The sequence below is a fragment of the Callospermophilus lateralis genome, chromosome 2 (genome assembly GCF_048772815.1).
Source record: "Callospermophilus lateralis isolate mCalLat2 chromosome 2, mCalLat2.hap1, whole genome shotgun sequence".
Lineage (NCBI taxonomy): Eukaryota > Metazoa > Chordata > Mammalia > Rodentia > Sciuridae > Callospermophilus > Callospermophilus lateralis.
In genome coordinates, this window is record NC_135306.1 from 158,877,848 (window position 1) to 158,902,173 (window position 24,326).

The 24,326-nt window shown below is 39.8% G+C and overlaps 1 protein-coding gene across 1 annotated transcript; it reads right to left on the minus strand.

Moving 5' to 3' along the window:
* Positions 1-22,399, minus strand: Nrip3 (nuclear receptor interacting protein 3). The gene is made up of 7 exons (XM_076844203.2): positions 22,175-22,399; positions 6,971-7,132; positions 6,394-6,476; positions 4,182-4,321; positions 3,363-3,415; positions 3,087-3,181; positions 1-2,794 (listed from the first exon to the last, which is right to left on the minus strand). The coding sequence occupies exons 1-7, from the start codon at positions 22,346-22,348 to the stop codon at positions 2,779-2,781; spliced, it is 723 nt and encodes a 240-aa protein (XP_076700318.1). The 5' UTR covers positions 22,349-22,399; the 3' UTR covers positions 1-2,778.
* Positions 22,400-24,326: the final 1,927 nt, after the last annotated feature.

The window sequence follows — 24,326 nt, forward strand, 5'->3', positions numbered from 1 at the left end:
AAGAGGGAAGATTTCACTTTATTGTTTCAACAGTCTCACAAATAAACTCAACACAGCCAGAAACACTGAGCAGATAAAGTGCCAATGCAGAGAGGCCTGGCATCAGGAGGGAGGAATCCAGTTCATCTCCATGTGCCCAGCCTAGAAAGATTTCTATTATATGAGAGTGAGGGCAGCTAACATACCAGGTAATCCACTCTGAGCTAAGGAATAAAAAATCATACCAGGTGGGGTCTGTGCAGGACAAAGCAATAGAAAAGTCAGAAAATATTCATTCCTCAAAAGAGTCAGGCATAGAAATATCAAATGACAAAAATATTCTTAAACATCCTATATTTGTGGTGGTCATCTAATAAGGAATGAGATAATTCTGGTACTTCTTGCTCCTGCCTATCCTCAGAACTATGATGTAGGTAGCCATTCCTCTCCCACTCCCTCAGAGACATCTGAATTTTCTAAGACTCTGGGAAGAACTGACCTCACCTTATCTTGATAGCCCCCTCCAATGTAGACAGTGCTCCCTTATGAACCACAGAGAGATAAAAGCTATCAGAGTAATCCACTTGGAGCATTTAAAGAAAATTAATGAATTTTAAGACTTACCCTAATTGCCTTTAGGCATTTTTAGGTGTCTCCATCAAGAAAATTGCTTCCTGATTTTCAGAGACCAGAGGATCATTAAACGCCATGTAATCATCCCCCTAATGCTATGTGGTCCTAAACTAAGAACCAGAATCACTTGCATCTTTGCAGAATCTGAGAATTCCTGGCTTACTTGGTCTAAAGGGAATTCAATAAGGATAAACCAGAAAGAGCCTGAAATATGCCTCAAGGCTTGGAGTTAAACTTTAATATAGGAAAACAAGGAGTTAAATATTTCAGCTCTATCCTAGGATAAGACACAGGACAAAGCATCACATGATAGGTAGGAGAGGAGTGTGGGAAGGAGCAAATATCTCCTAGGTAAGGGAATGGGTGTAGCTGAAGGACAGACTGAAGTTGGCAATCCTTGGTTCACATACTGAGCTTCAGATGTAGCCTAGTCTGCTCCACTATGGCTATGCAGAGATGTCTATCCAGCTTCCTTTGTAGAGGCTGATAGGAAAGAGGCCTAGGGAATGACCCAGTGACAATGACCAATGATTGCCTAATTATTCAAATGGGGGTCACCAAGTTCTTAATCTTTAGGGAGCTTCTGTGAGGGCAAAAATATTCAGGTTCCAAAAAAATGTTTGATAGTGGCAGGAACTAAACACTAGACAAAATAGTTGGTGGTAGTTGGCAAGGTTCAAAGTGGGATCCATTAAACACCACGTGAACTACTGCTGTGAACCAAGGGTGGACTTGGGAATATCTTAAAGTGATACTTACAGCTGGCTATTTTTCCTGCTTGTCCAAACACCACTTATATGACTAAACTGAAGGGGGGATTCCATTGTAGGTATGTTTATGCCTAAGCTGACACCCTAACAAAAAAGTTCCAACCCCTACCCTCATGATATCCCCAACTCTTTGATAGGGGTCAGGGAATACTGAGCAGTTATAAAAGGGTTGTTCTTAACACCACCCAGTGCTCTACTTCTTTGTTTGTAAGAAGACAGAGCTGGGACTTCCCCAAATTTCAATTCCCTGCCTGTCAGTTTTACTCCTTACCACCATCCTAGAAAGGTTTCCCCCAGTAGTCCTCCCTACCAATTGATTCTACTTAGTCTGCTCCCTTCTATTCTGGCCCTGCTCAGAATTTTTTTTAATTTCCTTTCCTTACCCCAATTTCCAACTACTTTGTCAAGCAGGCAAAAATATTGACTGGATCTTGGGGACACTCAATGTCTCAGTGATGCCCCTATTATTCACTGAAGCCTTCAATTATATCTTAAGAGAGGGATTAATATTCCTCCATCTGTGGTTTCTTCCCCTTCCTCCTGTTCAAGAAGTTTTCAGTGAAAGACTATTTCATTTTGTACCTTCAGTCTTCAGGCACTGAGATAAGGGCCTACATGTAACAGTTTAGGGGAGGGAACTATTAGTGGGCTTGGCACCTAGCAAAGAAGGAGACCCAGTTCCTCCTGGGTTATACATCTCCAAGCACAAATCTCCCTACCCTGCCTTTTTGGTTTTTTACACATACCTCCTTGCTTTCCGTTAAGGCTTGAAAACAAATGAGTCAGCACAGGAGCTTTAGCTTAGAAATCAGGTTTGAATTTTAGATCCCTTCTGTCACTGACTTTAAATATAAGTTTAGATAATTCACTGGCCTCTCTGGACCTTTAAATAAAGGTTTGGACTAGATTACTTATCTGGGCTCTTTATGATCAATTCATACTTGATAAATCAATTAATTAGAAGGGATTCTAATTCCAATACATAGGTTTCCTATATCTCTGAAAGGAGATAAGAGTCTGGTTCCTGTTTGTTACACATTTAGCTATAGGAAAAGCAAGTGTATCTATGAAGAAATACAACCTGGCAGCCCTACACTTAACTAATTAATTTCTTGGAAGAAGCAGAGAAATAGGCCACAAGGGAAACCTGGCAGTGTCAAAAAGAGTCTATAAATTAAGTGATCAAAGAAGTAGAAAACAATGGCTGTAACCAGACAAGATCTCTAAGCACAGACAGTAGTCTATAAAGGTGTGAGTGGGAAGGAGTCCCTGGAGCATCTATTGGAGGGAAGGACTTGGTCCACAGCAAGTTGCTACAGCATTTGGTTCAAACCCAGTTTTCTCAATCTGTCAACCTGGTGTGTGTGCACACGTGCAGATATGCTATAGTCTGTAGTTATGCTTCTGAAGTGCTGAAATGAGAAAGAAACATCAGAAAAATGATACCAAATTAAAAAAAGACTGAAGGCAAATCAAACTTTGGTTTAAAAGTTCCCCATTTCCCCCACTTTGTATGGTTTTATCACTGCTCATTCTGAAGTATGGGCTACAGAGTTTTGTGGGATGGTGAACTATGGGGGTGGGAAGGGGTGGGCTTGGGGTATGATTGAAAGCTAAAGGCAGGATGTAACCACATACTCTCTGAGAATCCCCTCATCTCATGACAAATGGGTTTGACTTTTCCTGGCCAATCTGAACACTTACTTGTCTTCATTCAAGGAAACTGTCTCCACAAAAGGGATTTCTTCCCTGTCTGTCTTCCCCATGATCAGCCGGTGCTTATCCAAATTTATGATACACTGAAAACAAAGGAGAATCACTGGTCACTTTATTGTTTTGATATTGGGGATTGAACCCAGGGTTGCTTTACCACTAAGCTACATCCCCAGCCCTTTTCAATAACTCCACAATAGGGTCCCCATACAAAAGGATCCCTGCCTCAAAGAGGAAACATCAGAGGAAAAGTGAAGTCAATCCTACCTTCAGGGATCGGAGAGTTTGGAGACCAAGAGACAAGTTTTTCTCATTGTCCTCTAATGAAAAGAAAAGAAACAAAAAATAATAAGATTCAGCCATTTCCTTGATGGCTTAGAAGACAGTTTGATCATCATTAGGTTCATTTCATCCTTCATTCCTTCTGGCCAGCCAGCTAATGAACATCTGTTAAGCATCTATTATTAAGTAATTTTCTCAGATCACTATAGTTAAAAAGCAAGGGATTTCAGGAGCTGTATATATGTGTGTCTTATGCACATGGTTGTCTGTGAGCAAGGTATATTCCCCAAAGATAATTTGTATTTTTCTGTTATTAATTGGATTATGTTTTTCATTAAAAAAAGGATGCAGTCAAGATTCAAATGCAAGTCTTTTTCACTCTAAAAGACAGAGACCTGTAGTCAAAAACAAGAATAATTTAGTAGAGAATTCATGAGAGGAATATTGTAGGAGGTAGATGGGAAATTATTAAGGGATTTATGGAAAAGGAGTGAGAGGATTTTGTTTTGTGCCACTAACTAATTAATGGAAAGCTCCTGGGATAGTTTCACCTGCACACAAAAATGTTTGTTTCCTTGCTCCATGATTTTTAAGTCTGAGTTCCACAATTGTTTTTCTGATTGATTTTTAGCATGTCTTAAATTAGCTTGGGTCCATCTAATACTTTAGAGGACAAAACTGGAACAAAGTCTATAGCATACAAAAATGAGAAACTGGGATTTTGAGAAAGTCAGTATTTACAGGCATAAGCTCTCATGAGGGTTTACATTAGGGCCCATAGGTTCAGTTCCCCATTTTACTCACCAACCACAGCTGCTGGGCAGTCCAGGCAGAGGGAGCCCATTGTGATCACTAGGTGCTCTATCTGGCCCACCACTTTGAGATGTCGGGGTAGAGAAAACTTTTCTCCTTCATGCTTGTGAGATCTGACATGCTCTTTGAGTCTGCACCAGAAAGAAAGATACCAGAATCCTCTTGGCAGAGGTTACTGATAGAATCCAGCAATGCCTACCTTCTGATCCACAATTGGAATTCTCTAGGGATTTCTGGAGTTAATTTACTAAAATAAGAACTATCCAGCCTACATGTGTTTCAGCATTTTGTCCTAAACATGCCATGGGAATATAAAAAAACCCTAAATTTCGTTTACTATTTTCAAAAAATTTATGTCACTATCTGCATTGGTGAAATAGGAAAGTTGACATATTCAAAGAGTATCCTATTCTGCATCCTAACTTCCCCACCTATGTGTGAGCAGTTTAGTTAATATGTCCTTTTACTCGTCTGTGGGTAACAAATATCAAAGAAGGTGGGTTAATCCTAATTTTAGAAGGTTTGTCTCAGGCTATAAGGTTAGTGGGGGCAAGTGTGTATTTAGTAAATGCATTGAATAATGGTATCAGCAAGGAATATTATAGAGAAAATTCTCATTAATTTGACTTTTCTATTAAAAAAAAAAAAAGCTATTCTCTGAATATTACCTGGCAAGAAGAAGGAAAAGAATAGCACCAATGTTTCACATAGTTATATAAGCCTATTGGAATAGCTAGCACCCGAGCTATTATGGGTTGGTAGATAAATACTTAATTATGGACTTTCTGTGCCAATACTTCTGCTTTCCTCCACATCCTGTCTTTTGGTGTTACAGCCTATCCAAAAGAAAAATAACTGCAGTTTTACAGATGGTTATTAATTTCTCGAGAATCTTAGCAGTCTGCTGCCTAATTATACACAGAACATTATTAGTTGTTCTGGAACCATCATGTTGCACCATATCTCTTTACCACATAAGACCTCAGGATTCATCCCACAAGAGCACTTGAGTCCCAGACTCCTCCATCACCAACACTACATAGCAATATACAAAATACATAGTCAACTTCAAAGCGTCATAGTGGTTGCAAGGGATAAAAGACAGAGTAGACACAGAATGAAGCCCTATATAAAGCCTACTTAAGAATATGGATGTCTTGAATGTAACTCAAACTGGACCACGATGTCTATATCAATGATTGTATCATTGCAGAGATTTGGGCTAGGGAATAATTTATTGTACTTAGGGCTAGAGATATGGAAAGTGATTATTGGGTTGATCTTACTGATTCTGGGCTAGACTTCAAGGCCCATCTGGTACTTTGAAGGAAAGAGTAGAAAGAAGAAAAGAAAAGTAGAGCTTGCGTAAAAAGTAGGCAAGATACAGAATGGTTTTCTCTGGCTAAAAGAGGGAGAGCCCAGTTCTATCTGTTAAGAGAACTGAAGACATTCGATATACTAGGTGTCCTCCTCCCACTCATTCCCCAGCAGGGGAAACAGTAGGACCTGATTTTACATGTTCTTCATGGGGAGGAGAGGCACTAAGAAACTCCCAGTGAAATCACTCCTATGGGGGGCTGGGGATGTGGCTCAAGCGGTAGCGTGCTCGCCTGGCATGCTTGTGGCCTGGGTTCGATCCTCAGCACCATGTACAAACAAAGATGTTGTGTCTGCCGAAAATTAAAAAATAAATATTAAAATTCTCTCTCTCTTTAAAAAAGAAAAAGAAATCACTCCTATGACAGCCATGACCCAGCAGCAACAGCAGCCTATTCTTAGTTCCAACTAATGCTTCTTCAGGCAGTGTGTTCTCCAGGTCCTGAGTAAGTTAAGACCAACAATATCCCTGCTTTTACTCACCAGGAGTAACAATAGGACAGTTACTTCTGACTTACTGTCTGGTGGACCAGAGCAGGGGATATGGTAAATCAGAAGTCTCATGTTCTCATTCCAGAGTCTATAGGTCTTTGCTCAGAACTTAATAGGTGGGAGCTAACAGAAAGCCTAAGACTTCCTGGCTCACTGACTTCTCCCAAATGCCTGAGAATGTACCCCTTGTTTCCTCTATAAGAACTCTGGTTCCAGCTGAGATCTGACTTTTGTATATTTCTTTTTGTACTTCTGTGGATGTCTAACCTCAAAATAGATTCAAGCAAAAAGTGCATTCACAACTGATTTCCACCCAGAACAAGTGGCTACTTACCCCAATCTGTCTACACAGGCTGAGGAGATGATATTGTATTGACAGCCTGTGTCAACCAAGGCTTTCACATCCTTTCCAGCACACTGTGGGAAGGAAACATATTGTTCAATAAAAGCCAGAGAAGCAATAAGAAAAGGAGAGGTAGAGAAGCAGCAGATGTCAAATGAGAGGCAGGGTTGGATAGCATCCTCCCAATTATGGGTTGGTAGGATCCCATCTTTACCCACTGTTAAATTTGGCTCTGATTGGCTCTTTTTCCTGCTGAATCCAAGGGTGACAAAACATCTCAAAGGACTTTGGATATTTAATTCTATATACCAAATATGTATTTTTTAAAAATCACATACCCCTTTATAAATCTGATGAAAGTTTTGGTACTTCCCATAAAGATGAACATGCAAACAAAATATTGCATATACTTCCAGTGTTTCCCAGAATGCCCCCTTTAAAAGTCATTTATGAATTCCACGATGAGACCCACAGTCTAGAAGGTTTGGAGGAAAGCACATTTTATTGGGATCATAAAGGGCCCCAAATCCTGCCCTCGAGCCCAGAAAAGCTATTCTCTGAACATTACCTGACAAGAAACCAAAATCATATCATCATCCTCAGACTTCTTTAGGCCCTCAGACTTAGCTTGATTGAATTTGTTGGTCTTGGAGGCCCAAGGTACACGACTGCTTCGGAACTTGGATAGGTTGGTTTCCATGAGTCGCCTCTGCAGAATGTTATGAGGTTGCTTGAGGGATAGAAAACAGAGACTTCTTAGAGACAGGTCACTTCCCCCTTCTCCTTCTACTCCCAAAGTACCACAAAAATAATGAAGGAACCTCACATGATTGAACTCTACCCTTGCAACCTTATTCTTCCTTCAAGTGGGGATTTCTCATTGTCAGCAAGTGCTATAAGCCAATTTTCAACAGGTTACCCTGAATAAATGAAAAGGTAAAGTAGGACACTGGAAAATATGGATAAAGCCAATGACTACTCTATGGCTCAACAGAGTTGAAAAACCCTGGTGATGTGGACTCCTGCCTTTTTTTCCCTTGTAAGGGCATTTTAAGGGGAAAGTGACCTTATTCTGGAATAAGTAATCTGTAAATCAGTGCCTTACAGAAAGGGGAGCTCACTCCCACAGGCTGAAGAAATGTACCTTGCTATTTACTTTTATGTTACGTTTTACTCCTTTAGTATTATTATATACACCTAGTCTGCAAATGCTTTAGTGACATGGCTCTTGTGTGATTCCATGGGATGGATGGGGTGGAAAAGGGATTCACATTTGCTAAGCAAGCTTTTCAACAGACATACGTTGGAATCTCACAGAACCCATAAGAATCATCCTCACTGATAACCTCAAATCACTGGCTTTTCTTGCCTCATTTTGTTATCCAACCCCTTTCTTCAATGGGTCAAAAAGTTGGGGCATAAGAGGGGCAGACACTAACCAAGAAGCAGGAATTTATTTAGATCTTATGTGTGTGCCAGGATACCCAATATTAGAAAGCAGAATGAGGAATGTTTAAGTCTGATCTTTGATAGAGCTTGGGAGAGTTTTTCCAGAAGATGTATTCAGGCCCTTTTGTTCCTACTCCAAGTGGCCCCCTAAGAACATCTTTTGAAGTCGCTTGACCTGAGAAATTTCTATACACAGGCATCTTATGCTCAGTTTATAATACACTTAAAAATCCCTTAAAGGGGGGCTGGGGCTGGGGCTCAGCGGTGGAGTGTTGCCCTGGCATATTCAAGGTGCTAGGTTCGACCCTCAGCACCACATAAAAATAAATAAATAAAATAAAGGTATTATGTCCAACCACAACTAAAAAAATTTTAAAAATCCCTCAAGGGATATCTAACATATAACACATTCCTTCTTCAATTCCGGGGGGAAGGGAATAAACCACCCTTAGAAGCCCAGAGCCTAAAATATTCCTAGGGCAGGTGTAGCACTGGAGGTCTTCATTATCTTCCACCTTACAGATTTCTAAGGAAGAATGGAGTCAGATCCATGACTCACTATAACCCTGGTGAGGTGAAGAAATGAATTCCTAAAATATACTGGTTCTTGGCAAAGCAGATTCTAAATTAGTGTCCCCGGGAAAAGAGGCGGGAAAAGCACTTATAAAGAAAATGAGAGCTTCCTAGCTTCATAAGGGGCTAGAGGAAGTGCTAACTCTGTCCAATTTTGTGATGCAATATGCTTTGCTCCTCAAAAAAAAAAAAAAAGTAAATTCTTCATTCTATTCTCTCTCACTAATAGCCTGCATTCCCTGCTCAAGCCTTCTAAAGCAGGGTGTTTGTTTCTTTCAAGTTCATGCCTAGGAGGACCAACTTTGATAAAATGAATTTGTAGAATTGAAGATTAGAAGGGGTTTCACAAGCCATCTAATCAAATACCTTTTACCTAAAGCTTGGGACTGTCCCACTTTTTTTAAAATTATTTTTTATTTGTTTTAATTAATTATACATGACAGTAGAATGCATTTGTGTACTTTGCTATATTATACATAGATGGGATATAATTTCTCATTTTTCTGAGTGTACATGTTGTGGAATCATATTGGTCGTGCAGTCACATATATACATAAAGTAATAATGTCTGTTTCATTCTACTATCTTTCCTATCCCCACATCCCCTTCCCTGCCCTCCCTTCACTTCCCTCTACCTAATCTAAGGGAACACTATTCTTCTTTAGTGCCCAGCCCCCAGCCTTATTGTGAGTTAGCATCCTCATATTAGAGAAAATATTGGGCATTTAGTTTTTTGGGATTGGCTGATTTCACTTAGCATGATATTCTCCAACTCCATCCATTTACTGGTAAATGCCATAATTTCACTCTTCTTTAAAGCTGAGTAATATTCCGTTGAGTATATATACTACATTTTCTTTATCCATTCATCTATTGAAGGACACCTAGATTGGTTCCATAGTTTAGCTACTGTGAATTGAGCTCATTTTTATTATTATTTAGTGCTGAGGATCAAACCCAGTGCCTCACATGTGCTAGGCAAGCACTCTACCACCAAACTACGACCCCAGTCAATCTTACACTGGTCTTGCTGAATACTTCACTTCCTTACTCTTAATCTTGCAGTGGGACCTAATCTAAGGACAGATGAGGCAAGTAAGGCAAGTTCTGAAATTATCCTCCTTGAAGTCATTCTCTTCTGTATTATCTTCTGTATTTTCCTTTCTTTCTCCTAGATCTTTCCTCCATAGGCTAAAGAACATCTCAAATTTTCTAGACACTAAGGAAAAAACTCACCCAAAACCCCAGATACTGCCTCTTGAACTCATCCTCATCTGTAATCACACTCTTGTCTATAATTTTTTAAGCCAAAACCATTAAGTCTATTTCGTGATATACTATATTTTCTTCACTGAGATTACTTCTGATCTCACAATATCAGTAATGATCTAGAATCCAGTAGACAATTTTCAGCCTTAATTTTACTTTACTTCTCCAGTGCATTTTGCCCCTCTATCTTTTCCTTTTTTAGTTAGTTACCAAAAAAGTTCAAACTCCTACTCAGTGTAATATATTCATACATCTGTTGGCTGCAGTGGCACATGCCTGTAATCCCAGAGACTCAGGAGGCTGAGGCAGGAGAACTGCAAGTTCAAGGGTAGCCTTGGCAACTTAGTAAGATCCTCAGAAACTTGGTGAGAACCTGTCTCAAAGAATAGAAAGGACTGGGGATATAGTTCAGTGGCAGAGCACCCTTGAGTTCAATCCCCAGTACCTAATAATAATAATAATGATAAAATATTAAATAATAATAAAGTATTAAAATATAAGAATAAAGGCAAGGCAGGTATGGCGAAACCTGCCTGTAATCCCAGTGACTCGGGAGACACTAGGCAACTTAGCAAGACCCTGTTTCAAAGATAAATACATAAATAAATATAAGATTTGGGGATGTAGCTCAGTGGCAGTATGCCCCTGGGTTCAATCCTTAGTACCAAAACAAACAGACAAAAAAAAAAAAAAAAGATTAAAGGTGAAAGCCTCTTTAACTTCTCAGCCCCTTCATAGTTCCACTTCCTACAAATAATGATCATTACATATAGAAGTATATACTTCTAAAAAATACAAACATGCATAAAATAGGATCATACTATAACATAGATGCCAATGACTGACTGCACTGTTACTTAAGAAAAAATAAACTATTATGTTTGAGCTATTATATTTATTGGTATCCAGTTGTGAAAATGGTTTTCTCACTCAAACTAAAACCCTGCAAAAGTTTAGGAGTTAGAGGAGTTGGAACTTCTATAGTCATAGGGTATGATTAGGATTGGAAATAGGTTAGTTTAAAGCCTATGTAATACTCCTATTTGACTCAGACAGCTGGGAATAATGCCAAAAGTGTACTCTTCTGTAAATCAAAAGACTGAGCCTAATTGTTTGTTTGGACAGGTTTTCAGATTTCTAGAACAGCTGAAAGTTAGTGTAGGTTCTAAGCCAGAACTGAAGAACATAAGTTTAAAGATTGAAAGGGGGAGCTGAGATTGTGGCTCAGTGGTAGTGCGCTTGCCTAGCATGTGTGACACACTGGGTTCGATTCTCAGCACAATATATAAATAAATAAAATAAAGGTCCATCAAAAACTAAAAAGTATTAAAAAAAGATTGAAAGGGCTCATGTGGAGTCTAGCATAATAAAGAAAAAAGATCTACATCAAGATTTCACATCACTATGGAACATCATAGGTGACAAAGATTCCAAAAGTTTCCAAAGAGAAAAAGATGAGCCACATCCAAAGGTTTAGGAACCAGAATGGTACAGGACTACTGAGCAGTAACAATGGATGCTAAAGGACAATGGAATAATGCCTTCAAGAATCTGAGAGTACATAATTTCTACAACTAGCCAAACAATCAAGACTTAGAGAACTATTTCCCCTACATCCTAAAGAAGCTACTGAAAGATATCTTCCACCAAAGTGAGGGAAACAAAGAGAAACAAATGGAACATACCCCCCCCCCAAAAAAAAGAATCCAATAGAGAAAAAAATGACAAAGGAAAATCTGAGAATTATATTGAAGGAAAAGTCTAAGGAATAGGTTTTCTATCAGGCTTTAAGAACAGCGAGTCTGGAAAAAGTAGGCCCAAATCTTCATCATGTCAGCTTAGGTCCTGACTTTCTAAATAAGACTCCTAAAGCACAAGAAGTAAAATTAAGAATCAATAAATGGAATGGATTCAAACTAAAAAGCTTCTTCTCAGCAAAGGAAACAATAACACAAAGAGAAAGCCTACAGAATGGGAAAAATCTTTACCACCCGCACCTCAAATACAGCACTAATCTCCAGGATACATAAAGAACTCAAAAAAACCTACCATTAAAAAAAAACAACCCAATCAATAAATGGGCTAAGGAAATGAACAGACACTTCATCATCTCTAGCAATTAGAGAAATGCAAATCAAAACTAAGATTTCATTTTACTCCAGTCAGAGTGGCATTTATCAAGAATATAAGCAATAAGTCTTGGCAAGAATGTGGGGGAAAAGGTACACTCATACATTGCTAGTGGGTTTCCAACCATTGTGGAAAGCAGTATGGAGATTCCTCAGAAAACTTGGAATGGAACCACCATTTGACCCAATTATCCCACTTCTCAGTTTATACCCAAAGGACTTAAAATCAGTATACTACAGTGACACAGCCACATCAATGTTTATAGCAGCTCAATTCACAATAGCTAAGCTATGGAACCAACCTATATGCCCTTCAACAGATGAATGGATAAAGAAAATGTGGTACATATACACAATAGCATATTATTCAGTCTTAAAGAAGAATGAAATAAAGGCATTTGCAGGTAAATGGATGGAACTAGAGAATATCATGCTAAATGAAATAAGCCAATCCCAAAAAACCAAAGGTTGAATGTTTTCTCTGATAAGCAAATGCTGATCCATAGTGGGGGAGCATGTCGGGAAGAATGAAGGAACTTTGCATTGTGCAGAGGGGAGTAAGGGGAGGGGTAGGGCTGTGGAGATGGGAAGGAGGGCAGAATGAGACAGACATCACCCTATATACATGTATGATTACTGGTGTGACTCAGCACTATGTACAGCCAGAGGAATGAGAAGTTGTGCTCCATTTGTATACAATGTGTCAAAATGCATTCTACTGTCATGTGTAACTAATTACAACAAATTTAAAAAAATTTAAAAATAGGGGGAAAAAAAAGAACAACTAGCCCAAAATGAAATGGGAAAATTGCAGCTTCAGGAAGGATGTCTCCAAGAAAAAAAAATTGGACTTGCTAGATCATCTATAGTTTTAAGGTTTTTGGAGAGATTTTAATTTACTTTGAAAATTAAATAAAGAAAAACACAAAGAAAGTAATTTTGAGAAAAACAAATTTTTATGTAATAAAAAATCATGGTATATTTGACTCAGCTGTGAATGTGAATATAGTTATAATAATGTAAGCAGTAAATGCTGATTTGATCCAAAATAATTTTTTATCAGAAGATTAGTATAATAGGAGAGAGAGGATATGATGGGAAAATATAAGAAAATAAAATCTTTATCCATTTTAATGAAATTAGTAGATAACAGTAAAAGCAATAAATCAAAAGTAACAGTATCACCATTTAGAAATATGGTGATCCTTAACACAAGCAGCAGTTTAATTTAATTTGCATACACATATTTTATAAATAATAAAATACAAAAATATCTCATACAATAGGAAATAATTCAGTCACAAGAAAAGCCAGTTTACAGTGGCTTAAATACAGGTCTATTTTTCTCACAAAACAAGAAATTTGAAGGTATTGACATTAACTCATCAGATTAACAGCTTTTGAGCTGTTAACCAGATGTTTTACCATCTTTGTAATTCTCTTGAACATTCCCCATGGTTATGATATAGGGACTTCAGGTTTATATCCATATTTAAGAAATGAGGAAGGAGAAAGGGACCATGCTAATGCCATCCATTCCTTTTACCAGAATAAAAGCTCTCCCAGAAGTTCCCTCAGTAGTTCTTTGCCTATATCTTCTTGGTCAGAACTCACATGGCCACTCCTAGCTGCAAGAGACCTTGGGAGAGAATTTAGTTTTTCTATTCTCTATAAAGGAGTCAGGCAGATAGAAACAGACCTGGGGTTAGCATCCACATACCAGAGAGAACATTTGACCTTTGGTTTTTTAGGATTGGCTAATTTCACTTAGCATGTAGGCCAAAAATTGGTAATAATCTAGATAAGTAACAGTGTCTGACAGTCATGAAAAAACTGAGGTGTGTGTGCATGCATGTGCTCCCCCCACCCACTACTGTAATTTAGACAGGTAAAATACCAAATTATCCTATAATCAGCTTAGCAACTATTTCCACATCTGTCCTACTTTCTCATTCTAAAACACACCCCCTATAGATATTTGGGTTTACTATATAAACAAATCTTGAGTTAACTATTTAACTACTATGAACCTTAAGCTTTCTTTCACATTCTGTCATCAGGTAAATGCTGTAATAAACTCAACATGCCATTTTTCTTGAAACTCTCTTCCACTGGCTTCTAAAACCAAATGTCTGTTTATTCTGTATCTGTCTTTTTCACTGATTCCTTCACTTCTGCTCATTATTTATTTATTTATTTTAGCAGCAAGGTGGTGGTAGGACCAGGGATTGAACTCAGGGGCACTTGGCCACGAGCCACATCCCCAGCCCTATTTTGTTCAGAGACAGGGTCTCACTGAGTTGCTCAGCACCTCATTTTTTGTTGAGGCTGGCTTTGAACTTGCAATCGTCCTGCTTTGGCCTCCTGAGCCACTGGGATTACAGGCCTGTGCCACTGTGCCCAGCTCTGCTCATTTTTAAAATGTCAGTGTTCCACATTGCCCTTTGGTCCTTTTCTCTCTCAGTCTGTATATCCTCTCAGGGCAATTTTATCTGCTTTCATTGCATAAATTACTGGCTTTAAAATGATGACTCTAATTCAAATCCAGCTTTCCTTTCTGAGTTTAGACCCATAGATCCAAATGTCTTTTTAAAACTCCTTTACTATATACACTCCATAGGCACTTCAAACTTAACTTTTCTCACAGATCTTTCCCATAATACTTGCACTTCCTGTATTATCCCCTACCTCAGAGAGTGAAATTCTGCCTCCTTAACATCTCACATATTCTTCTTCATTTCCACGGTTATTGCAAAATCTAAGTATCTATAATCCTAAAACATTACTTTCCTGATCCCTCTCTTCCACAGTGGTTCTCTTGCCAGTTGTAGTGAACAAAAATCTTCAACTTAGCATTCAAAATCTTTTACTAACTACCATTCATCCTCCTTCCCAGTCTCATTTGCTAAATTATTCCTCCACAAAGACTTTCTACTTTTAGCAAATTACCACTTATCCCATATTACCTTAAGTAAATAACTAAGCTACTTGAGCATTACTTTTTTCTATGCCTTGCTTTCTTCAGCAGTAATAAAAGAGGTTTGAAATTCAAATCTTGATCAGTTTCAAAACTCTGGATTACTTCCTTTCTGCCAACTTTAGTAAATGGCATCAATGTCCATTGATTTTATTTTTGAACTAGGATTCTCACTGTATTTAGGTGCGGGGAGGGGCTTTGTACCAGGGATTGAACTCAGGAGCACTCAACAACTGAGTCACATCCCCAGCCCTATTTTATATTTTATTTAGAGACAGGGTCTCACTGAGTTGCTTAGGCCTCACTGTATTGCCCAGGCTGGTCATGAACTTATGTACTCAAGTGATCCTCCCACCTTAGTGGCCTCACAAGTAGATGGGACTACAGGTATTGATTACTGGTCCCAGATCACTCATCCTTTGTTGTTGTTGTTGTTGTTGTTCTTTTTAGTTATGCATGATAGTAGAGTCTATTTTGACCTATTTATTCAAACATGGAGTACATTTTATTCTAATTAAGATCCCAGTCTTGAGGATGGGAAGAATAGAAGTTCAGTGGATTAACAAATGGGAATGAAGGGAAGGGATGGAGGGATAGGAATAGGAAAGACAGTGGAATGAATCTGATATAACTTTCCCATGTACATATATGAATACACCATAGTGAATAGCAATATCATGTACATCCTCAAGACTGGGAAATTAATGCATTTCTGTAGTGCTCAGAACAGAACAGACTGGAAAATAGAATAAATGATAGAAGTCTACTTTCTTTGTAGCATTTATTCCCAGAGGAGAAATCCAAGGTCTGTAGATAGCATTAAAACCACAACTAGAGCCAGGTGTGGTCGTGCATGCCTGTAATTCCAGCTTCTCAGGACACTGAGGCTAGAGGATTGCAAGTTCTAGGCCAGCCTTGGCAATTTAGTGAGACCCTGTCTCAAAATAAAAAACCAAAAGGGCTGGAGATGTAGCTCAGAGGTAGAGTGTCCTTGGGTTCAATCCCAAGTACCACAGAAACAAAAAACAAATCCTACAACTAGAGTCAGCAAATATGTCCCCTGCTGCCTGTTTTTATAAATAAAGTTTTATTGGAATACTCATTTACTGTCCATGTCTCCTTTTGCAAACAAGAACAGAGTTAAACAGTTGAGACAGAGTTTGGCCTGTATAGTTGAGAATGTCTGTTATTTGGTCCTTAACAGAAAAATTTTTCCAACCTCTGATTTTGAGTAGTGTCTAAAAGTATATGATTTAAAGTTCAAGTTACTAAGTACCTCATAGTAATCTTGTGAGGATTAAGAGAAATTATCCATATAAAGCATTTAATACCATGTCAGATATAAACATTCAAATGTTACTTGTGTGCATATATGTGTATTTTAAATTCTCATGCATAGCCTAAAGTTGAAGCTGGATATCATTCACTTTTTCTACCCTAAAAGGGCCTGAAAATCCTATGCTATTTTAGTCCTCATACATATTCTATAGACAACATAGACTCTGATTCAAACCCAATACACATATATCTATCTCTAACCTTAAAAATTGAAAAGGGCACTAATATCTCTGCCTTCTTTTCTTTGCTTACTAGCTGAATATATAATACGTAATCCATCCTGTCCCATGTAAACACAGACAGATTATTCTTGTATTTACAGTTCCTAAAGACACATGGGAGGGGCTAGAGCCCAGTAGTAGAGCACTTGCCTTGTACATGTGAGGCACTGGGTTTGATCCTCAGCATCACATAAAAACAAATAAAATAAAAGTATTGTGTTCAAGTACAACTAAAAAATTTCTTTAAAGAATCCTTGGGCTGGGGATGTGGCTCAGTAGTAGAATGTCTGCCTGGTATGCACAAGGCCTTGGGATTGATTCCCAGCATCACACACATACACAAAAAACAAAAACAAAAACAAAACAAAACAAAAAAATCCTTAAAAATAAATAAATAAATAAATGTGTGTGTGAGTGTGTGCGCGTGTGTGTAGATATAAATATGAATCTGCCTAATGCAGGTTGTCACATTGCCCTGGGGCCTTCTGTGTTCTGTTTTCTCTGCCACTGCCTCATGACCCAACAGAAACGTTATTTCTTTTCTTTTCTTTTCTTTTTTTTTTTTTTTTGCATTACAATTCTTATTACACATATACAGCACAACTTTTCATATCTCTGGTCATATAAAAAGTATGTTGACACCAATTCGTGTCTTCATACATGTACTTTGGATAATGATGTCCATTACATTCTACCATCCTTGCTAATCCCTTGCCCCCTCCCTTTCCCTCCCACCCCTCCGCCCCATCTAGAATTCATCTATTCCTCCCATGCTTCCCCTCCCTACCCCACTATGAGTCAGCCTCCTTATAGCAGAGAAAACATTCGGCATTTGGTTTTTGGGGATTGGCTAACTTCACTTAGCATTATCTTCTCCAACGCCACCTAGTTACCTGCAAATACCATGATTTTATTCTCTTTTATTGCTGAGTAAAATTCCATTGTGTATATATGCCACATTTATTTTATCCATTCATCTACTGGAGGACATCTATGTTGGCTCCACAGTTTAGTTATTGTGAATTGTGCTGCTATAAACATTGATGTGGCTGCAGACATGTTATTTCAAAGAAAACAGCATTTTCCAGATTTTTATCTGCTTGTGGACTGGTCTGAGATGGAGGTTTCCCAGCTATACATCAGACTATATTTTTCCAGAAAGGATTCACAAATGGGTGAGAAACTGAAGCAGATAACCTATAAAATTCCTCTTATTCTGAGGTTCTACAGAGCATGCTCTGGAGGCAGCCTTCTCTCACAGACAGCTGTTCAGAGGGAATGGTGAAGCTGTAATTAGATGTTGGTCTCTGTTCCTGTCCTCACACAGGCCAGAGTGATGACTTTTTCCCCTACTTCTCTTGCATTTATTGTAACATCATGACAATTAGCAAAGTCTGCCTGGTTGTGCTATTTACCTTTTTGCATGATGTCTATTCAAAATCTATGTTTGAATAACTATTAAAGAGCCCAAACTTATTCAAAAATCAAAATCCTGGTTTTTATTCATTATCTCACACCTGCTCCCACTGATTTCATACCCGTTTCAGTAAATGACAACTCTGTTATTCCAAATGTTAAGTCAAAAACTTTGAGTTCATCCTTGACTACTCTTTCTTTCAGACTTTTCATTCAATCCATTAATCTGCCTTCAAAATATATCCAGAATATGACTTTGTCCCCTTCACAGCTACCACATGTTCTGAGGCACCACCATCTCTCACCTGAATTACTATATAATAGCCTCCTGATCATTCACCCTGCTTCTATACCTTCTATAGTCTAATCCACATATAGCTTGAGTAATCTTTTTATAAAATAAATCATATCATGTCAGCCCTCTGCTCAAAATCTTCCACTGGTCTCCCATCTCAGATAAAAGCCCCCAAAGCCTCCATACTAGCTGACAAGGTCATTGGTAATCTCGCCTCCCACAGCATGTCTGATTTTATCTCCTATAGCCCTCCCCTTTGCTCATTTTGTTCTAGCCATACTGGCCATCTTACAATTCTTCAGTCATATCAAGTACCCTGGTGCCCAGGCCTTTGCACTTGCTATTCCTTCTCCCTATATCACTCTTTCCAAAGATACTTTGATCTTTCATTTCTTTCTGCATATCTTCAAATGTAATCTTATCAGAGAGGCCTTTCCAGACTGTCCTGTAAGAAATAGAAAGGTTTTAAATCCACGCTGGCCATTACCTTCTCTATTCCCCTAATCTAGATTTATTTTCTCCACAATACTGATTATTACCTGATATGTTAAATATTTACTTGGTTTTATTTTCCATCTCTTCTCCCCAGAAAAATATAAGTTCCATAATTTCAGGAATTCTGTTTTGGTTTACCATCATATCTCCAATGCCTAGATTACCACCTAATGTGCAGTAGGTACTCAATAAATATCTTTGTGATAAATGAACCAATGTGTCATATCCTAACTTACAAACTTCTTATAGATAGAAACCTTTCTATTTTCATCTTTGTGGTCCTATCACCTAGACTGTGCTGAACACAGTCCAAATTTTTGTTATAACCAGGATTTGATGACAGTTCTAGAAATCATCAGTTTGAAGCATCCTGGTGTTGTACTGGTATTTCATGCTTCTCTCCTAAGGTTCCAAAGTTCTCTAGTCTAGACTTGTGGCATTATGGATGGCTAAACTATAGGGCATTACCCTAGTCTACTCTGATTGAGAGATTCTAATCAGGTATTTCATGGTTACTTTGTCTCAATGTTTGCCCTGGCCTTCATTCATCTTTGCCCTGGCCTTCATTCCTAACTGTAATGAATATAACTATAACATTTGGCTATTTTCAGAATAGGTAGGAAATAATAGGTAGGAAAGAAAAACTCTCTACTACCAGACAAGGATGTGGCTTAAAGCATATAGATCAATAATAATATATTGGAAAAGGAGCATATTATCCATGACATACTTTTTTTAAAAAATATTTTTTAGTTGTAGATGAACATAATATCTTTATTTATTTATTTTTACATGGTGCTGAGGATCGAACCCAGTACCTCACATGTGCAAGGCAAGCACTCTACCACTGGGTTGCAGCCCCAGCCCCCAATAAGTGACATTTTTTAAAAACTAAAAAGCCTTTGGCACAATGAGAAGAACTTTTATGAACCTGGTACCTAAAACAAGAGAAATTACAATAGGCAAGACTCCAAGACTGGAAACATTCTTTTTTCCAGCTTCATCAAGGTTAAAAAAAATCAAATATAATATTATATATTTGGTTTTAGTTCTTAATCTAATACAAAATAAACAACAGAATGAAAGGATAAACAAAACAAGAGAGCCAGACATATGAAATAAAATTAATTTCCATAGCAGAATTTGTAGGAGTCATTTCCAAACACAAAATAATCAGACAAAGGCACTTTCCTGGGCCTAAAAGAACATGACCACTTTGTTTGCCTATAGGTCATTTCTGCCAAAGAGGGCTGACGTATCACTGAATATTGTAGAAATTACATGGTATGAGGTAGATAATTCAAAAAAGTCAACAGCATAATTCAAAGACAGGTTACTAATATGGGGAAAAACAAAAACCACAATCTTCACGTTGCATAAACCCCAAGTTGGTGAAAGCTAATTTTTCTTCTTCCCCTTCACCCTCCCTTTTTATCCCCTTTTTATTGAGATTTTTTTAAGAATTATCAACTAATTTTAACACTTTCCAAATTTTACTTCTACTAAGAGAACATGGAGTCTGCACTGGTCTGTTCTGCCATATTTATTTATAAAGTGAAATGATAAGACATATTTCTAAGATTGTACTGAGACTGCAACATCAGTCCCAAAAGAGGTTAAAACATGCTGTCTCACCCTGTCTTATAGCTGTCTAAATCTTACCTCAGTTTGCTTTGGTTTCTATGACCTGTTCTCACTCTTCTGTGCAATAACTTGCACATTAAAGGTGAGAGAACAGTGAGAGAAGGAAATTAACTCCATGATAATGGGTACATAAAGTGTGAACCATGGCTCAAAGCTTCACAGTCAACTGCTGTGTGTCACACCTTTGGCAAGCATCCTGCTTCTTGAGGATGCTTCCTCTTGCATCTACTGCAATGTTCTATGCCATCAGCTCCTGGTGGCTCGATGTGACAGATTGGAGTCAGAAAAGCAGATGGAATTCTTCTAACATAGCATGAAGTAGTATAACAAATCTTAGGAAGAAGGAGACTGTGGTAGTTCTTGGGGAGTGGGGAGTCCTTGACAATCCAAGACAATCAAATGTCAAAATCTAAAATCCAATATGAAAAAGTCCACATTTTAATTCCCCTCCTAATATTTCCCTCTTTACTGATTTCTGAAGCTTCCAGGACCTAGGACTGTTTTGGTCTGAAGAAGTGAAGACTTGAGTATGGGCTGCTAAATGAATCTAGACTGCTTTAAAGAGAGAGAAGGGAAAAGGGAGTCATGTCTTTTGCAGGAATACATGTCACTCTTCACTCTGCATTAGCATGATCAGATCAACTATTTTGTGGCTTAGGCAGAAAAAAAAATGTTTTAAAAACAGATGACTGGAGTAGGTACCCTCAGCACATAAGTCACTAATGGCAGGGAGGGAAAATTGGTTGGCATGGGTGTGTCATTGGAACTGTTTAAAAAGAAAATGTAGATGCAGAATCTCTGCCTTCTGTTACCATCATGGAGCCAGAAATGGCAATTTCAGTGAACCATGTAGCCAACAACCACATCAAAATTAAATAGTTCAAAAATTCAAAATATAAAAATACTAGAAAGATTATGTAGAACACTTATTTCAGTTATAAAAGTGACATAATTAATATTTTATAAATTACTCCCAGATTAATAAAGTTATTGTGAATTTAGTACAAGTCCAGATAAAACTACAAAGTTAAACATAAATTTGGCCCCTCATTACTACAGTGACTGAGGGATGAGAATCAGATACAGTCCTTTGGTAACCTTTAGTCGTCCATCCCCATTCTATAGATAAAGGACAGCATGGTTTTTAACCCAGGTTCCAGGCCTGCACTCACTTTTACTTAATGTCAAGTCTTCCAGAAACGAACGACTGCACCAGCCCCAGCTCCAGCTATTACACACAATAGCTGGACAGTGAGTTGGAGCATCCTGGCTTCCTCCTTCCACCTACACCTTGAGGGGGTGGGGTGGAGGAGAGGTGCGAATGATCAAGAGATGTCTGGGGTTCAGGGAACCTTCCCCTTTTCTTTCTCCCCAGTCAGGATGGAAAGTCAGAGGTAGATAAGACCAAAACCAAACGAAGAAGTGGATTCTGCATAGGGACGCATGGAGTGAACCAAAAGTCATCTGGATATGGTGACTGTCAAGAAACCTCTCTTTCCACTCTTCCTTCACTCATCCATTAGGAGTCACTCTGTCTGGGTCATAGGACCTGACACGCAGCCTCTGAGGCAGCGCAAGCCCACGCTGCGAGAGGCTGGAATCCTAAGACCAAATTCAGTATTAAATATGCGAGGGGAGAGGAGACCTGAAGGCAAAAGGGTAGGTCGGCAGGGTCTCTTCCTTCTAACCGAAAGGAGAGCGCCGAGAGAGAGAGGTGGCAACCCCAGAGCGAGCGCAGGTTAGGAAAGGTACTACGGAATCCTGAGAGAAACCCGAGTCCACAAGGGAATGCTGGAATCCCCCTGACCGAGCATCGGCCCAGCAGCTGACAGCTGCGGGCCCTGCGGGTGACTCAGTGAAAGCAGCAGCGGTCATGCCCCCAGCCGCGCGGAGGTGACCTGGCTGCAAGGGCGGGGGCGTGAGCGGCGGCGGGGATCCCAAGGCGGGCGCGGCAGTGGGGACTCACGGTGTCCTTGGACGAGCCCAGCTTCTTGAGGCCATCCAGGGGCAGTAGGTCAGCGGAGTCCTTGTGGATGAATTGCACGGCCTGTTTCATCCGGCGCTGCTGCCGAAGCGACGCCGCCTCCCGCATTTCGGTCTCCTTGCGGCCGCCCTCTGTGAGGAGCCCTGAGTAAAACATTGCTGAGGCGCCCGCGGCCGTGGGGCCCCGCGGCTCGCGGCTCCCGGCACCCAGCGCCCTCAGCCTCGAGCTGCTCCAGCACTGCAAGCACAGCGCGCCGCCTTTTATAGCCGAGCATGACGTCATGGGAAGCAGCCAATGCGCGGGGGGCGGGCGGGGCTGGCACGTCACCCCGCCCGGAGCTCGGCTCCTTGAGGTCCTGGGTTCTCCGCCCACCTCGGTTCTACCAGCCACCGGGAATACTAAGCAAGGAGCGAACCGGCGGGCTGGCCAAGGATCCACTGCAGCCGCTTCCCCCGACCGCCCCCCTTCCCGTGTGGGTGCCTCGCATCCCCTGGAGTGTCATGGGCTGTGGGGCCCAATGCTCCAGCAGCCTCTTTCACCCAGCCGCCGCCCTGGTGCCAGCTCACCTGTCCACGCTGTGGCCGTCCCGGGGATCACCGACAGTTGGGCCATGTCCCAGGTCCTGGCGCCCGCGCCGCAGCTCGGCTTCTCAGATTCGCACCTCTGTGCCTTGCCCTGAGCCCGCACCCACTGCACGGAAGAAGGGTGGCTCACTCTGAAGTTGAGAGAGCTCAGAATTTTTCTAACTACTAGTCGATCTCCACCTCCAGGGACACGTGACTAGAAAAGGGGCAGCCTGGGCGGGAGGGCTGGAATCGGTCTTTCCAGGACCCTCCTCCTCCTGGCACCTTCTACCTGGATCCAGGCATCCAAGAGCGCGAGTCAGGGAAGCTGGTCCTGTTGCAAACCTTAAGATTTGCTGAGGTTTGGGAAGTGGACCAGGTCCCGCCTCCGGGCATTATGTATTGGAACGCCACACCTGCTCTTGACACGACAGAAAGCACCTGTTTTTCTCAGCAAACTCTAGGGCTTACGGTCGAGGCTGCGATGTCTTTCACCCATCTCTCCTGCATCGTTGTGGAAATGGGTTGTACAAACCCCTTTTTCTTCTGAATCATTCATACTTTCAAGGTATTCTGTGGGGACCTTCAGGCATTCAGGGTTCTGGACTTGATGTTGTAACTTGGTACAAACCATCCTGCACGACACAACTACTCTCTCCACCCCATCTCACAAGAACAGGCTGAATCAGAAAGATCTGCACTTTAAAGAGAACCAACAATTCAAGTAACAATAACGACACTTATTGAACCTTTACCATGAGCCAGGTACACAAATAAGCAAAATGCAGCATTTCATTGAATCCTGGTAACATCTTATAAAATAATATAGTATTTCCCTTTATGGAGAAACATCTGAGACCACCTAACTGGCCTGTGAATATTTCCTAGTTCCTTTCTTAAAAATTGTTCACTGTGCTCCCAGAGTGATCGTCTCAAATTTTAGGTGCCATCATTTCACCTCCCTGCGAAAAGCACCTCAAAATACATTCTACTGCTCAGGAGATAAAGACCCATATTCTTGTGTGGTCTGCCCACTTGTCCTTGGACTCTTCACTTTTAATTGATGAACTTATTCCAATTCTTAGAGGAGTCATTTTCCCTCTTGCCAAACTGCCTGCCTTTGAATTTCCCTCTGCTTGGAATACCCCTTCCTACCTCCATTTATTTATTTACTAAAGTAAATAAATGTCTGTACTTCCAGACTTCAGCTTTTTTATCATTTCTTTAAGAGAGCTGACTCTGACCTTCAAGAGGGTAAATTCTCCTTATTATGAGGTATGTATTTCTACTGGATATTTCATTCTGTGTGTATAGGAGAACTCATTTTTAATTAATATTTGTCTCCTCCATTAATTAGAAACCTCAAGAAGGTGGCTGAGTCTGTATTTTGCTTAACATTGAATCCCTAATTCATAAAAGCCTCTCAATAAATATTAGAATAAGTATGGCAAAAAGTTAAGGTTGTGCCCAAGGAAAGCAAATGTCAGAGCTGCCCTTAGAACTGCCCTTAGAACATGTGCCAGGCTTCCCAGACCTGGAAGGGCTGGGTTTGACATAATGAACTTCTTCTT